The sequence below is a fragment of the Fundulus heteroclitus genome, chromosome 22 (genome assembly GCF_011125445.2).
Source record: "Fundulus heteroclitus isolate FHET01 chromosome 22, MU-UCD_Fhet_4.1, whole genome shotgun sequence".
NCBI classification, from domain to species: Eukaryota; Metazoa; Chordata; class Actinopteri; order Cyprinodontiformes; family Fundulidae; genus Fundulus; species Fundulus heteroclitus.
Genome location: NC_046382.1, coordinates 20,989,857 through 21,007,764, shown reverse-complemented (window position 1 = coordinate 21,007,764; position 17,908 = coordinate 20,989,857). Strand labels below are relative to the sequence as shown.

The 17,908-nt window shown below is 40.0% G+C and overlaps 1 protein-coding gene across 5 annotated transcripts; it reads right to left on the bottom strand.

Moving 5' to 3' along the window:
* Positions 1-17,815, bottom strand: vstm4a (V-set and transmembrane domain containing 4a). 5 transcript variants are annotated; one of them, XM_021307547.2, is made up of 8 exons: positions 13,441-17,811; positions 12,860-13,309; positions 3,882-3,935; positions 3,690-3,797; positions 3,542-3,575; positions 1,774-1,949; positions 1,215-1,282; positions 1-550 (listed from the first exon to the last, which is right to left on the bottom strand). In XM_021307547.2, the coding sequence occupies exons 1-8, from the start codon at positions 13,511-13,513 to the stop codon at positions 398-400; spliced, it is 1,116 nt and encodes a 371-aa protein (XP_021163222.2). In that variant the 5' UTR covers positions 13,514-17,811; the 3' UTR covers positions 1-397. The 5 variants fall into 5 exon arrangements, 4 of the variants coding, with proteins under 4 accessions (XP_021163222.2, XP_021163223.2, XP_021163224.2 ...); XM_021307548.2 differs by having other exon boundaries at positions 15,929-17,811; XM_021307549.2 differs by having other exon boundaries at positions 1,774-1,922; positions 13,441-17,810.
* Between the last annotated feature and the right edge of the window lie 93 nt (positions 17,816-17,908).

The window sequence follows — 17,908 nt, the reverse complement described above, 5'->3', positions numbered from 1 at the left end:
AATATAGAGTTTTAATACAGTAATAATGAATTTGCTTAAAAAGCTAATTGTTAAAGTGACACGATGCTGTGGTAAAAAAAACAAAAACAGTTTATTTTCAACAAAGTCACATGATTTTATGGATGATAGTTAACAGTTAGATTGGGAAAGGCTCCCATGCCGGTAATGCAGCAAACAGAAAAGGGACTCCAAAAAAAAAAAAAAAAAAAAGTTCAAGCCCTGCACAAATTAAACTCCAAACCCGTTACGTACCCACAAATGTGGCAACTTTCATAGAAAAAAAAAGCTAAATATTGTACTCATAGTTCATAAATACGTTCCTTTAGATGCTGATTAGTTCAGTTTGGGGTGGAGAACTGGACCTCTGCCCTCACCAGGAGGTACCGAGCTGCCAGGCCTATAGCTTTTCTTCCTGGAAGAGGATCTGAGCGTACACAGTGTCGGGGCTGGAGGGTGTGGCGTCAGGGCTGGAAGAGGCTGGCGGATCCTGCTTCGGTCGCACCAGCTCCAGCTCTGCGTACGTCAGGCTGTCTTCTTGCGATACTCGAGACTATAGGAGGGAAAGGAAAAAAAGGGGAGAGGAATTTAGCTGGGAGATAACGCAAATGAGAAACGTGGTCTGCTCAGCGTTCCCTGCTAAACATCTCCTCGGCTGCAGAAACTACGTGTTCACTCTGTTTGCAGGAGCTTTGGGAACATTCAGTTTACTTGAAAACATTTGCTGCCAAAGGCGTCCCATTCAGCATCCTCAGATCTGCCTAATTTCGCTAATCTAATCCGTGTGTGCATGCGAAACAGACGCGTACATCTCCAGTGCCGCTTGTCACAGCAAAATGTCAAGGACGGCACAAGCAGAGACACCGCTGGTTCTTGATTTGAGTTGTTTTACCTCTCAATACACTCGTTTGAGGCTTTCATTGTAGATATAAAACCAATGAAGCACTCTAAGTAAATAATTGAGTTTCTGAAGCAATAATGCTAAATAGAATTATCAAGCTCATAACTGAATGAAGACACGGCAATAAACTCTGGTAGACAATCACGCGGTCGTCAAACATATTCCCTCTTGTGCGTATTTCAATAACAACTCGGCTCCTGAAGAACAAAATAAAAGGAAAAGCAGCTTTTTAAAAATTAAAAATGCATAATGAAACACTGCCCACGTGTTTTTTTGTTATGGTCAAAGGCACCCTGCACGTAGACTGAGGACTTACAGTGCCAGATCTTCTTGGCTGAGTCTTCAACCTTCGGGGCTTCTGAGGTCTCTTTGCTGCAGCAGGCGCTGCAAGAAAAATGTGAGAAACTTAATTAGGTGAAAACCACAGCCAGGAGATTTGAACCTAGCAACGTCGCAGCCTGTTTGACATCTAAGTTAAACTCAACCAAGACGTTTAAATCTGAAATCAGAGCATTATTTCATCGTTTAGCCTTTCAGTTTGGATCAATCTTCTGCTCTCAGTCGCCAGTATCTCCTCGTTGTGGGCTTTGATGTCTCGGTGCTCTTTGGGACTTTATGAGATTTACAACCGTGTTAAGAATGTGACATAAACTTAACCTCAAGAAAGAAAGAGGACGGACTGAACCAAGCTTCGTTTTGCAAAGACATAACTCTAGTTGCTGTGAGGATATTCAGCCAGAGCTGCAGACATTCATTAATGCTCAGTACTTTTGTCGAGGTTGACAGCACAGCTTTTCAGCAGGATTTTCAGGGTAAAGAGGCTGAATGCTGAAAGCGTGGTGATCATTTCCAAGAATTAAAGTAGGATCTCATACCTCTGACTGGGGGCTGAAATAGTGGCTCTTCAGCTGGTTTAGGTGCTGTCACTGCTGGTCCTCTGTCAACCTGCTGTCTTGTCTGTCTTCTTTGTGTCCTTGGGGGAGAACTGGAGCAGCTGCTGGAGCTGGTGACGGTCTCTCCAGAGCTGAGGAGTAGACGACGCAAAGATGACCTGCAATTTCACTTTCAAAGTTACTGTATGTGTTTTGGTCTTATAAAGCTATATACAGGTCTACACCGCTGTTGCCTATTAATTATTTTTTTAGAGCTTTTGAATAAATTACAGAGATGATTGCAAAAATGAAGAAAATAATCATTAAGTCTTCAATCTGTAACAGCCTTAACAAACTGCCTGTTTCAATAACACTAAACAAGTTCCCCTAAAAGGTTTTATGGCAGTATTTTGTATTTCACAACAGAGAAGTAAGTATTTCAACAGGATTTTATTTCAAGCATATATGTATAGTTATTTTTGTTGTGATCAGGAATCATAATCTGCCATAACCTAGGAGACAACGGCCACAAACAGGGATCAGAACAAAGATAAGCGGTGATAGAGCTCAATATGTTTTCAGATTTAAATGCATGGCTAAACGAAAGTATATTTGAAATTCCCAATTCAATATGACGTTGCCAACAACTGGCTAGGCACAGTTACTAAATGTGGGTTTGAAAAGTTAAACAATCTGTTTTATATTTTTTTACTTTAGAGAACAATCCTAATTGGTTATAGTTAGAAAACAACCAGTGTTGAATAGAGCTGCAATCACAAGCGAGTGCTTGGCAGTAACTTGTAGCAGGATATTAAGCCCCAACAATAGTTTTGATTCTGTTGGATGGTTGTTCAGGTCCCTCGATGCAGTTCTTTATTGGCCAAGATTGTAAAGTTTACAACAACTTGTGGGGATATTATGATGAAGGTGACAAAAGTCAGGAAATGTCATTGCAATATTCAGCAACAGTACTGCAGATGCATGTCTTTCTGATTTCAGTGCTGGTAAAATACGGACTGGAAAACCACAGAAAGAGAATGACCCGGTCAGCCTTAGAAAATCAGCTTCTTGCTCACAAAACATCCTTATCAGAGCTACAGAAAAATGGCCATTTCATTAAAAACCCTTCAGAAAATGTGTTTATGGAGCACCACCTCGGGCGGGGGTTCCCAAGGTGGGGTTATGAGATGATCCAGTGTTGCTATTGAGCCGTATCTTGGTCAGCTGATGAGATATCTCAGCTTCACACCTCTACATTCTTACCTACATCTTAAAAGTTAATTTTGCATCACAGGAAGTGTAATATATCAAATTCATGTGTACAATCGTTTCAAAGTCCTGACAGCAATAACAATTTGATGTGCTAAAAAGATTTAGTATTTCCTTATTTGTAAAACTGATACCAAAGTACAACTTTAGAGGATTCTTAACATTTCCCATTTTAACGCTAAGGAAGACTGCACTTCTTTGTAAGTGTTATCATAAAGTTACAACCTCTCATAATTGTTGTACTTTATTCTAGTAATATTTAAAAAGAGGCTGCCAGTCTCTGGCACTCTTCTTTTGAGGGTTGCAGGCTGAAAAGTTTGGGAACCCCTTAACTAGGGTATGTTTTACGGAGAGGAAACTAATGTATTAATTACCATAAATGAATACAAAAGCACCTGCCTGGTTATGACATTTCAGGAGCATAATGTTTAACAAGTATCCATGAATAAACTGTTTAGTGTCGTTAAATGCTTTGTGAGTGTTTTAATAAACAGTGTAGTACCTGCTTTCTGGACATTTGACGAAAAGATAACTGGCTGCGGAGAAATCAGAAAAAAAAAGTCTTGAACTTCATCATTTGTTCGAACAAGTAAAGGGGACACATTGCTTTGTACATAATAAGTATTGTGGAGAGAAAAGTGTGGAGGAACCTTTGAGCCTGTGTCGCCTGTGGAGGTACTGGGCCGTTAAGACGAGAGAGAACAAGAAGATGGACAGCAGGCCCAGTGAGCAGATCAGCACAGCGCACAAATACACATCTAATTCAGAGACAAATATGTTGTATCAAGGTTATGCATCATTAAAGGTGTAAAAAAAAAAAGGTCTAGAGATTCAGACAATACCTGCAAATAAAAGCCACAGCCCCTCGCTGCTGCCATCCTTGGGAGTAAAGTGCACTGTAGAAACAAACATGTTGCGATAAGTCAGCATAAACAGCACATAAAGAATATAAAATTTCCAAGTCTATCTTTATAAATTGCTGATGTCTGTGGGCACTGACCCAATGGAGCAGACAACCTCAGTGGCTTCTGGAAATATCCAAACCACTGCTGTGAAGGAAAAAAAAAAAAAAACCCGCTCAGCCAAACCCACAGTGGGGACATCCGCAAGGATGCAGGCCTCAGCATGCAGCTGGTTTTGGATAAAAATGGAGAGATTTCTCATTATTCTGCGATTTCGCTTCCTTTTCACTGGCCCTTCACAGTTGTTTGTTGATACTTAGAAATAAAAAAAAAAATACACTATGCAATTAAATAACTGCACAATCATTTCCCGACCACTAGGCTTCATTCAAAATTAAAATACTTAAAGTACACCAACAAGTGGCTTTTCCGTGTTTTTAATGTGAATTGACGTATTGTTCCAGGGGCTGTGTGACGAATGGGGTTTGTTTCTTCCTGAGGACCTGTTCTCAAACTAAATTACTCATCAGGTACAATAAAAAGATTGAACTTGAACTTCAAAATCTTAGTTCTGTGCAAGTGTGTGGAATAGCAAGTTACACCATTAGAAAAATGATTTTTAAAAATGACATTTGCATGACAATACACTCTTAGTGGTCTTAAATTATTAGTCATTCAAACTGCTAAATTTTGTTGGTATGGTCACAAAGACTTGTTTTGCTGCAGAAACTTACAGTGCCCTCCAAAATTCACACAATTACTTAAAAATACTTTTTATTTTTTTATGCAGCTTGGACATTGCTGTCCAAGCTGCATAAAAATAAACACATCAGCATTTCTTGCTGTAACAAAATCTCACTGCATGGCTGCCTGTCCAGAATGTACCCCACCTCTGCACCCTGTGTAGATAAGTGGGCAAAGTTGATGGACAGATGGATAACCTTATTCTAAGAAAAAGAGAAGAATCCGGCCGTTTCGAGTAATCAGCTGTTAGAAAAATCCTCGAGTTAAGGGTTAGCTGATTCTTTAATTCACTCATACGCCTCTCACAATTCCAACAACTTAAAGTGTATTTGTAATTTATACAGTTTTATGCAACTTTTAGGTAATTGACGATAGTGATGAGTGACATTGAATTTCCCTTAGCTACTGCTCAGAACGGGTAAGACAAGAGTACATACCAGCTAAAGATGTGTCTCGATCCTTATAATCAGAGAATGGTCCCAATATAATGGCTTATTACCATAAACCTGCTCATATCTACAGTTGGAGCAATAATGGAATAACGTTGACAACCAAGGCAGAACAAATACTTGTTTATCTTTCCACAAAAACTGTGAGCAGAATGACATGGGAGATAAAATAAAGGAAGGTAAAATAAATTCCCAAACCGCATTGTTAAAGAACTACAGAGAGGAATGACATTACTTTCCAAACACTTGTTTGTGAGGCATGCCAGAACCACTACCCAAAAAAAAAAAAAAACTTTGTCCCCCTGTCCCTCCACCAAAAACACAAACGCGTCCATCTTCCCGGGACTCTTACAAGGGCCTTGTGCTTTGGTTAGATGAGATGAGGATCAAACTTTTTTAAACAACAAACACATCATGGCTGCATCCAAACGCTCTAATTATAGCTCCTAGCTCCTTTTCCTTGACCTTTCAAGAGGTCAACAATAAGAACGCTACCGTGGGTGGGGGTGGGGGGAGTGGACTGCTGTGCCGATTTCAGACAGCCTTTAACTCATACGTCATTATGAGATGGACACACGCATTGATGATGTCAGTCAAATCCGGGCTTACAGTCTTGCAAAAATTAGCTACAAAGTTTGCGCTTTCTTCTCTCAGGAGATTTTCGTTAATTTCCGTGAGGTGGGCTGTGCTGATACGTCATGTCACGCAAAGGATTGTTTTGGCTCCTTAGCGCCGCTTAGGGACATTGCGGGGTTCCTATGCTAAAGGAGCTATGATAGGAAGCATACAGGCTCCTTTTCCTACCTCCTTCCTTACTGACTGCACTATTTGGGGAACACTTATCATGGCAAAAGCTGATGCATTTCCACTTTGGCTAAAGAGTCCTTACCAATTAGACCCTTTCGGATGCAGCCCCTGTTTTTCTGTGGAAAAACAAAAGATGAATATCAGGAGTGCATGGTGTCAGGAACTCTTATAACTCTTATCAATAAAAGCTTGGTGGACTTAGTGATACAAAACGGAAAAGGGGTCTGGAGAGTTTTGATTGATTTTGATAATGAATAGGGAACCAAATCAAGACAGAAATGTTTGAAAATATTTTGAACCAATATACAAATGTGCTTCAGTTAAATGATAGATTTTCCACCATTGTTCACACAAAATGCTGCTGGAATAAAAGATAAATTTGTTCACACATCTTAACCAGGCATGTAAGTAACTCTGGAGGGAGTGGGGGGGGGGGGGGGGGGGTACTTTTTTGTCTTCCATCCACTTTAATGTAAATGACATCTCAAGACAAAGTGAACTAAGTTAATAGGAGTTAATTTAAGTGAGTGCACTGCAAAAATAGAACTAAAAATAAGTACAATTTTCTTGAAATGAGTCTATTTGCCCTTGATTTGAGCAGGTAAATAAGACTATTTGCCAATGGAATAAGATTTTTGCACTTAAAATAGGAACAATTCATGTCTATCATCTTATTTCAAGTTCAGTATATCTAATTATCATATTTTAGGGGTAGAAAAACTCATTCCATTGTCAAATAATCTTATTTACCTGCTCAAATCAAGGGCAAATACATTCATTTCAACAAAGCTTTACTTATTTTTAGTTCTCTTTTTGCAGTGTGTCTGTTTTCAGGCTGAACAGTAAAATAAAGACTCGTGAAAGCAAACCCCAGATCTGAGCAGACTCACTCTGTTGGTCAACCTGATCTATCCAGGCAGCCTGGGGTCAGCAGGTTGACTGTAAGGAGCTGTTATGGCTCCTTACAGTCAACATATGTTCTACAGATGTGTCTGAAAAAAAAACAACCCAACTCTACAGCAAACGGCGCCACGTTTATATAGGATGAACAGACAAGTTACAGCTGCTGGCATCAGCACTCATCTAGATAGGAAAAATGAAGACGTGGAAACTCGGAGAGATTCGACCCATTTGTGCAAAGAACACTCAAACATTACTTTAAATGGTTTGATTTGGGATGCAGAGATGTGGAAAAAAAGCAAACCCTTGACTCCTTGGCCAGAATCTGTGGGATATGAATAATTAATTAATTTAAGCGTTGAGTGAAGGTTGAAAACTCCAGACCGAGAGGTTCCCTGGATTGTAACTTTTTCCCTCATTGTTTATCCTCATAATGTCAGCTCTTGTGTTTCCTGCCTCTGTGGTCAATGCATCTCTCAGATGCCTGAGGTTGCGTGGTTCCTCAGCGTGCCCTGAATATAGGGCAGGGCGTTGTCCGATGGCTCTGTCGGACCTGAGCCTTTATGCTTTGATAGTATAAAAAGTTACAGCGTCTTGCAAAAGCATTCATACCCCCAGGACTGTTTTTAACACCCGAAAATGGAAAAAGTGTGCAACAGCTGCACACCTGGTAAAACATATGGCCATCCACACAAATGGCAGGCCGAGTGTGAAGAGGATTAATCAGATGAGCAGCCAGGAGGCCCATGGTGACTCTGGAGAAATCCACAGCTGAGGGGGATGAAAAGGTCTCGCACTCTACAAATCTGGCCTTTATGGAAGGGGAGACAAGTAGAAAACTACTATTAAAGCAAAGCCAGAAGGAGTCAGGTTTCAGGTTTACCACAAGCTATGTATGGGACAGACCAAACACGGCGTAGAAGGCTCTGCTCAGACGAGACACAAGCTGAACTTGTCTGGACTATAAGCAGAATGCTGTGTACTGTGGAAATTTGGCCATGCACATCACCTTCTACATATCATACAGACTGTGAAATATGGTGGCAGCATCATGCTGGGGATTCCTTTGATCAGCAGGGATGAGGAAGCTGGCCAAGGCTGATGGGAACATAGATTGAGCTAAATACAGTGTAAGGATGAGAGGAAACCTGCTGGAGACTACGCAACGTCAGGCTGGTTGAGCCGTCACCACGGCAGCAACCCCAAACATGCAGTCAGAGCTACAACCAGATCATTAAGATCTTAACATGTTCCTGTTCTGCCATGGTATAGTCAAAGTCCAGACACAAATCCATCAGAGACATTGTGTTAAAACCTTAAAACGCCTGTTGAAAGGGGTTACTAACACTGCAAAAAAGGGAACTCAAAGTAAGTAAGATTTTCTTGAAATGATTGTATTTTTCCTTGATTTGAGCAGGTAAATAATACTATTTGCCAATGGAATGAGATTGTTGCACTTAAAGTAGGAACAATTCATCTTCATCATCTTTATTTCAAGTGCAGAATAGCTAATAATCTTATTTTAGGTGTAAAAATACTCACCCCATTGGCAAATAGTCTTATTTAGCTGTTGAAATCAAGGAAAAATATACAAATTTCAAGAAAATTGTACTTACTTTTAGTTTCCTTAAGAAACCCTCATGATTTACAGCAGCATTTAACTCCCTTTTGGGATTAATAAAGTGTTATTGATTTGGAATTGAGATACTTACGCTGCAATCTGGCAGTTTAAACTAGTTTTTGAAAGAAGAAATAGCATAAATATCTCTTTTTGCTCAAACCTGGCAGAGACAAACTCCTAAAAGCTTTAAGCTATAATTACAGCCAAGGGTCCTACAGCCTCCCTGAGTATTTCTTCAATCCATGTCAAAGTGGATTCACAGATTCTTATTTGCATTTTTCTTAAATAATAAAGCCACATATGTTTCTTTTAACTTTAAAGTTATGCACTAATGTGTGTTGGTCCCAATAAAAAAAAAAAACATGAGAATTGTAGCCATAGGGCAACAAAATGTGAAAATGTTGAAACACCATGAAAACATTTGCCTGACTACGTACAGTATAGATGTGCTTTTCTTCAGGTAGAAAAATAAACTCAATAACCAGATTAAAGTCACATTTTATAACAGGAAACCTTTCAGAGCAGCGGTTTAGTGACCGTGCACAGTTGGGTTGATTTCTGTGTGGGACTTGAACCTGGCTGAAACCCGAATCCTCAGGACTGTTTCTCTGAGACTCGGCGAGTTGAATAAAAGCGCAGTAAACCCAGAATGCTGACGTAATGTGTTAGAGAGTTTGAGAACACTGCCAGCTCAGCACCACTACCTTTTCCCCCTTTATGCTCACACAGAGTGATATTGTTGACTGTGTGAGATCATTGTTTTGGGATGGAAATGCCTGAGGACTGGGATCACGCTCCGATATATAGGTACCCATAATCCCTCCTGCCGCGACATGAAAAAACGTTTCTTTGTGTTTCCCTGCTCTTGAGTAGAAAGAGCGTGGAACAGTGTTTTATTCCTCGTAGAGATGAACCATATGTCCCAGCAGGATAAATACAGCTCTCAGCTGAATTCTTTGGAAAGGACCTTTCCTTGAAACACATTTTCAGAATGATCGCAGCAGAAATCCCCCTTTGTTTTTTATGGTTTAAGTACAAGAGCCGTGTTGAGCATACGCCCAGAGGAAGGCCAGATGGTGATGGACACTTTTACTATTAAGATACGTAGGAATGAGAAATCCTTTGCCATTTTGTCTGAACTAAAGCTGAATTGTTGACAGTCTGTTTTGTTTGACAAGGAACCACAAAGTCATGTCAATCTGAATCAGAAAAAACTGCATTTCTTGAACTCATTTTGACCACATTTCCTTTCCACAGGGTATTGTTTTCCATGAACTTGCAGATGTGTGAGTCCAAACACAGTATCTTTTGGCAAATATGAGTAATGGCTATTGTGTGAAAAAAAAAAAAAAAAAAAAGCTAAATAAAAAGAAAGGTTTGCATGACAAAAAAAATGTGTTCTGATGAGAAAAGTATTTTTCTTCCATATTTAGTGAAAACTCTATGCTGTGGCCTGGGCAGAATGAAGGAGCCTAAAATAAGGAAACACTTTGATGACACCTGACTCCCAAGGCTCCAGAAGCCAGGCATCATTCCATTTTTTTTCTTATTTTCTTTTTTTTACATTAGATACTGAAAAATAACTACATTATTAATAATTATTTGAAACTGGGGAGAGTCATCCATCCATCCATTTGTCGTCTTCGGCCTATCCTAGATGCAGGGCAAACGGTCCAGGAGAGAAAATCAGACTTCCCTCTGCCCAGCAACATCCTTCAGCTCATTCTGGGGGATCCCAAAGTGTTCATTCCAGACGGGATATATAGTCCCTCCGGCGAGGAATATCCCTTAAAGGGATATTCCCAGGGGTCATCCTTATCAAACCACCTCAACTCACTCCTTTTGATGCAGAGAAGCAGCGGCTCTACTATATAACAGAGCTTCTCACCTGGTCTCTAATGCTGAGCCCTCTGGGGGATGCTCATATCGGCCGCTTGTATCTAGGATTTCATTCGTTTGGTCATGATCCAGACCTCATGACCGTAAGGGAGGGTCTGAAATGTAGATGAGCCGGTAATTCGAGAGCTTCGTGCCATCACTCATGAGCAGGACAGCAAGATACTTAAACTCCCCTGCTTGAAACAGAGACTGACTCTGAATGTCTCTTGGGGGTGAAAAAAGATGGAGGAGATGGGCAAGGCAAGGCAAGGCAAATTTATTTGTATAGCACAATTCAGTACAGAGACAATGCAAAGTGCTTTAGATGATTAAAATATAGGAAAATAAAACAGAATAAAAGCAAGTAGGAATAAAATGTAGAAACAAAAATAGAACATTAAAAACAGTTGGACTAAAAAAGTTTAACTAGTGATGTTTCAGTAGAGCTAGCTACAACAGTCGAAGGCAATCCTGAACAAATGTGTTTTTAATCTTGATTTAAAAGAACTCAGGCTTTCCGCACTTTTACAGTTTTCTGGAAGTTTGTTCCAGATGAGTGGAGCATAGGAACTAAATGCTGCTAAAGTGTCATCTACAACATAAGCCTAAACCGAAGTCAAATGATTCCATAAATGATAACATAAAAGAGCAGAAACTTACAGCAACTAAATGAAACTATAATTCTTAATAAATCTAATGAATATCTTCCAATAACCATCAAAATGAGCCCCTAACTTTGAATAAAAACTTCCAGGTTTCCAATTAAAGACCTAAATTGTTTCCTTTCTACACTGAAAAGAAAGCATAGAGTTTGAGCTGATGACCATTATGGTTGGAGGAGACTTGGCTCCCTACTTCATAAGAAAAAGAGTTAGGAGGCCCCACTGGATAAACAGAGGGGGAGGCGGCTCTAATTTGCTCACTCATGCATCCAGAAATACCCGGTCAGCATTAAACATCTAAATGTGTTGTTCAAGTGACAAGAGATGCTTTGAGCAAAGGCAGAACAAAACTCACAAAACGTTCAATCTCGTAAGGCAGGATTTATTTATACAGAGAATCTGTTAAAAAGGTTATGAGTGGACAATGTCTTATTTAATATACAACCAGATTAGAAGCTGAAGCTTGGTACCGCTGGTCCAAAAGGGGCCAGGACCAAAGGGGACTTCTGCCTTCTTAAAACAACTCCAAACACAAAAAACATCAAAGCAGTTTATGCAAACTGTATGTTATATAGCTATAACCCTAACCTCTATTTCAATTTTTTTTGTTTGATACATACTTTTGCATTTTGCAAAATACATCATTTAATGTCTTCATTATGTACTTGCAATGTAGAAAATAAATAATAAGGAAAAGCCATTTAGTGATAAAGGTGCGTCTAAACTTTTGACTGCTAGTGTTTGTATTAGTTGTGTCATTACAGTGCAGTTGGTTATTTATTATCACAGTTATAAAGCTAACTATAACATTTATTTGGAATTTCATACACAAATTAGGCCAAGATACAAAATACTTTTCATTGCAGTGTTAAAGGAAAAAAGCTTGATGTGGCCTACACTTCACAGTGTTGTTCTCTGTAGAGTGACATGAGTTTCAGAAGCAGGCTAGTCGGTCAGGCCATCTGTCCAGGTACAACACCTGCTGTTTCACAACCGTGTTTTTAAACAGGCCTTGTTATGTGCTGCCTTAACAAGACAAATGAGTGGTGTTCTTTTGGTTTCCAAACCAAAAACTGTTTGAGTCTCAACTGGAAATAATTCCTAACAGCCAAATTTGACTTTCTTGTATGAGCAAGTGAAAAATTGTAGTAGCCTTCTTTCAGCCAGCTGGCCTGCAGTGTTATGCAACAGGTGAGGGAGGGCTAGAAACACATAACTGTATGCTCCACACAGCATGAGAAAGCCCCAGTCACGTCAGCACTTACTTAACATCTCGTAAAAGTGACTTTACACCACATGGTATAATGATACATCAGCTGCTTCTAAATAGTAAGCCTTGCCTAATGAGACAATAAATCTCACCGCAAAAAAAACGGTAGCTATCCCTTTAATATATCAGATACATACATATATATATATATATATATATATATATATATATATATATATATATATATATATATATATATATATATCTATATATATGTATGTATGTATGTATGTATGTATGTATGTCTGTATGTCTATATATATATCTCTCTATAGATATATATAGATATAGATATATAGATATATAGAGATATATATATAGATATATATATACATACATACATACATACATACATACATACATACATACATATATATATATATATATATATATATATATATATATATATATATATATGTATGTATGTATGTATGTATGTATGTATGTATGTACAAATAATAAAAAAGTCATTCTATTCTATTCTATTCTATTCTATTCTATCCCAATATTCAGCTTCTCCCTTTTGTCTTTTCAAGCCAAGCTTAAGGTACAGAAGAAAAAGAGTCCAGAGAGTATTTTTCAGTTACCTGTCAGCTGTGTGGTGCCGGTGCCATTGGAGGAGGCTCTCCACGTGTTTCTGTATTTTCGGATCTCCTGAACTCTGCAGCTATAAAAGCCCTGGTCCATGCCGGTGACATTGGCGATGAGCAACCGATACGCCTCTCCTGCCGCATCATCAAACAAACGAAACTTCGGCTGGGGGAAGCGACGGCTGTAGTTCCCATACTGCTTTATTTTCTTTATGCCTATCCTCACAATCAGAAACTGGGAGGGTGGGAGTCCCGTGGGAGAAGTGGCCGGGACCACAGGAGGTCTTAGAGTTGGAGGGGACAAAGGAGAGAAGAGCCAGCGAAGAATGAGGACACTGCTGCTCCACTTCCTTTCAGACACACGACAGCACAACGTCAGGTTGTCTCTCTCTGCGACTAAGACCAAAGGCCCAGGGGTGACCGTCACGTTCAGGGTGTGACAGACCTCTGTTGGCAAAAAAATAAATAGTGGAGATCATTCAGTCATTTCACCTGGAAGTGTGCAACACTGTACAACAGGAAAACAATCCTTAGTTTAAAATATGTCAATAACTGCAAATTGGAAAAGTGCTGAGTACCTTTGTATTCATCCACCAGGATGAGAGTACTTTGTAGAAGCAGCTTTTGATGCAGTTGCAGCTGCAGCTGCATGTCTTTTTACGTCTCTACCAGCGTTTAGGATCACGAGACTGGCATTTTTGCCCATTTCTCTGAGTAAGATAGCCCAAAGTCAGACAGACTGGATAGAGAGCGTCTGGGAACATACACTTTGAAGTATGGTCACACATTTGGATTGGATATAAGTTGGATATAAGTCTGGACTTTGCATGAGCCATTCCTGCACATTAATATGATTTAACATAATTCAACCCATTGCAGCTCTGGCTGTATGTCTTTGGTTGTTTAGGCGGCTGGGAGGTGAGCTATTTCAGGGTTGACCTTTATTTAGCTCCATCCATCAACTCTAAGCGACCGCCCGGTCCCTGTTGAAGAAAAGCATCCCCACAGGATGATGCTGCCACCACCGCGTGTTACAACAAGGATGATGTGTTCAAGTTGATCTGCTGTTTGGCATGTAGGCCAGAAATTTCCATTTTGGTCTCATCTGACCAGAAAACTTTCTTCCACACGTTTTCAGTGTTCCCTACATTAGTTAGAAGAAACAGCAAACAGGACTTGGCAGAGCTTTTTTATATATATATATATCAACAACGTATTTCTTATTGTCCTGTAGAGGGCAAGACAGATAGATGTCCTTCTGACAGATCCCTCACCTGAGCCATGCATCAGAGCAGCTCCTCCACAGCTGCTATGGGATTTTTCTTTTTATCGCATCTTTGACGAATGCTCTGCTTGTCCCAGCCTGTTAACTTACATGGACAGTCATGCCTTGTGATGTTTGAAGCTGTAACATACTCTCTTCATTTTGTCTCTGTGAGACAATCATAACTGCGGGATGCTGTTTTATAAACCTTAACCCGCGTAAAACATCCCAACTCCCACCACTTTATCCCTGACCTTTCCGGTGTTTGCTCACTAGTGTTTTCCAGCAAACCTCTGACGGTGTAATTTGAGAATTTTATTTTATAGTATCTTTTAAGATTTTTATTCGTACAAAAATGAATAAAGTTGTCATTAAGTGATGGAAAAAGACAACAAAAACACTCAGGAGGCTAAGCCCAAGACCCAGAGAAAAAAACTTTACAAGATCTCAAGAAATCCTGGAGACATTTTACTGAAAGTTGAGTTCAAAAGAATAAAATGTTTAAGGCAAAAATAAAAGAGCAGATGCGAATCAAAGTGTTAATTATTTTTCATTACGTGTCTCTTGTATAAAGATTTATGAGACACATCTTGTTTCTTGAGGTATTTATCAATAAATTACAGACGATCCACAGAACAGGCCCTTTTGCCATGATGGGTCACACAGTCACTGAATGACTCAGCTTGCGTGACTCTTTCTTGCTTTTTTCAATTAGCAAAATTACTGGAGCAGAAAATGCGCCCCACATGGAAAGGTCTGAGTTCATTTTTACAACTATTTATTTCCTGCCAGTTAGACCTAATTGTAGCATTTACACAAAATAATTTCATGTACCCACACCCACAGTGGCTTATAGGATTTATACTGTCAAAAGCATAAAGTATGACTGGTTCTGCTTATATGTGTCATTCCATCACCAGATGGGAATTTTGTCTGTACCGCTAAAAGAACAGCTCAAGAGCATAATAAAAAATAAAAAAATCAGAGATTCTGCACGACTGTTGTGTTTTTCCATGCATACTTTTGCTTTCCTCTGACGGAAGCAGATGCATGTGTGTCTAAAACAGAATATGAGTCAATAAGTGGGATTAGGCAGGCAAGGATGTGCTACAGGTGAGAAACGTTCATCCTCTGGACGGTTCAACCCAATCCACGCAGGCAGGATAACTGGGAACATCTGCTGCTGTTTTTTTTGTTGTTCTTGTTATGTCAGTTGTTAATCTGCCTCTGGTTATGTCCAAAATTACATCATAAAACATCATAGGCAGAAAAAGTTACTGGAAAAGTAACAATATGCAACTCAAGCTACTGGTAACAATTGACTCATCAACTTTAGGGCTGATCAGAACATCCAAAACTTCAGATTGATCACAGAGACCAAAGCTTTCTTAACTCTAAAACCTTTTAACGAATCAGAATTACCTCTTTGTGTGGGGCTCATTTTCACCACTTGGTGTTTACTAATTTAGAAAAACTGGGTCAATCCAATCTACATCATTTTTTGACCATGCTTTATGATTGTCTTCAGTTTATTGTCATAAACTGAGAGAAACATACGTCTTGCACATGTTTAAACCAGACACTTAATCACTTTAAATGTGTGCAAACAAACAAAAATAAAAACAGTTAAAGCACATGCACGTTTCACCTCTTGCACACATAATGAACATATCGTTTTCATACTGAAGATAAAGGAATCTGTATTGCATGTGGCTATGTGCACCGATTGCTACTCTATTTCACCCCCCAACCCCTTCTTGCGTTCCTGCTGAGCTTTGCTGTTGCAAACAAAGTAAACTTACCTGTGACCAGAGTCTTAGTCAGGACAAGGACCACTATAGAGAAGTGCATTTTCCACAGCCAGAGAATCCATAAACCCAGACAACTGCACAGCCCTTTCACGAGCAGCTACATTCAAAACAGAGGCTGGCTGCACAACCCACCAGAGCCCTTACCCACCATTAACTCCTCTCCTCTTTCTCCTCTTTTCTCTGTAATATGAAACAGTAAAAGCTCTGTTCCCACTTAGAAACTCCCACTCTCTCCCTCGCTCTCCCCTTCAGCTGTCTCCGTCAACCTCTCTCTGTCTTTCCCCTCTGTGTCCTGCTAAACGTAGGAAATGTCATTTCCTGTGTTCCTGAGAGTGGGTGTTGGATCATGGCCCAACACCCCACAACTCAGAGGTGACAGACATATCTCATTTGTGGGGGTGTTTCTTTTTTTTTTTTTTTTGGTTGCCTAAGCATAACGTGTGTTCCTTTTTTTGTTGGTTTTGGTTGGTGCATGCAGATGCTGCCACCCTGTCTCCAGCTACTGGACAGAGTGGCATGGGCTTGTCTCTGGCTGCGGTCGTCAGGCTGTCCCAGTGGTATGAAGCCTGCTGCTTTATTGGGCAGGCTAAACTGCTGAGGCAGGGCTTCTTGCTGGCTGCTTTGAGCTCTGCCAAAGCCAAATGAAATTACACAACACATTTAACCCTTCAACCAGTATGTAGGATTCTTATGAAAAGCGTGGAATCAGTGGAAAGTGTGCTGGCTTTGGTCCTGCAGCTCTTTAATCCCATCTCACCTTGAGAACCTCTTTTTAATCTCAGGACTTGTGAATGCAGCAGCTATTTGGTGTTTACATTACACGGCCACTCATCTCAGGTTTAATGAACTAAAGGTTGTGCATACATACATGTGCTATAAGATGATACTTCATGTGGGATTTCTGTCATGTTATCATTCTCCTGTGTCTCCTAGATCCAAGCGAGGGACCCTGCTCTCCTCTGCCCTGTAGTGGCCAAAGCAGGTTACTGCTTCTCAGGGGATGAGAAGTTGTTTAAATGCAACTAAACAGTTACATTATTTATATTTTTTCTTCCATGGTTACACTAGGATAAGATTTTAGTGAAATTATGATTCATCCCGAGAGGACAAAACTTGTCAAAAAAAAAAATTCCCCCTCCAAGTTTCTTTCTTTTGCTGAGTCATTTAAACTGTTTGGAAATGTCAGGAAACAAAATGTTCAACATGAAATGAAAACACAGAGAATAAATCCACCAGGAAAACCTGTCTGTCTTGAACACTGCTCCATCTGAAATTTTTCCAGTACTTTAAGTACTTTATTATTCTGGTCTGAGTTTGATCCTCCCATGCGTGTTGTGATATTTTTTATACTCCCACGGTCTGGATCCAAATCAAAGTGTGAGGAGGAGGAGGGACATGGGCATGGGTTATCAACATTACCCTGCTGTGCTATGTTTTCCTGCGAATGATTTGATTGTGTTACTGTATGCGCAACAGATGATGATCACACGCGTTATTTTTGTGCACCCTTCAGGAACATATTTCAAAATCACTGATCTATTGTCGTGCACAGTGTTGTTATCATTTTTGTGGAACATTAAACCCAATCCCACCACAATGGAGAGACTGTGTAAAGGTACCACATTGAAAGGGACCCCAGCAAGGTGGCTCTGGCCACCCACCACATGGAGGGTACCCTGATAACCCCAATTAAGCACTACGTTAAAAAAAAAATTATCTTATTATTCTTTTTTCTGGGTTTTTGTGGTAGTAGAGGTTAATATTTTCAAAGTAGGCTGACTGTAAAGGAGGTTTTAGAGAGTGGGGAAGACATACGGAAAGGACCTCAGGCCAGATTCAAACCCTGGTCAGCCACGTTGAGGACTAAGGCCTCGACGCGGCTGGGTGGGGTAGGGGGGGGGGGTGCTTATTACCACTGCGGCATTGGAGCCCGCCCCTAATTCAGCACTACTTCTCCCGCCCCTGTTGGAG

Excerpts from the sequence above, each read along its gene's own strand:
- vstm4a (XM_021307547.2), bottom strand. The coding sequence starts at position 13,513 with ATGCAGCTGCAGCTGCAACTGCATCAAAAGCTGCTTCTACAAAGTACT. Across the intron at positions 13,310-13,440 it reads CCTGGTGGATGAATACAAAG|AGGTCTGTCACACCCTGAAC; the intron begins GTACTCAGCACT and ends TTTTGCCAACAG. Across the intron at positions 1,283-1,773 it reads ATTTCAGCCCCCAGTCAGAG|CGCCTGCTGCAGCAAAGAGA; the intron begins GTATGAGATCCT and ends TTTTTCTTGCAG.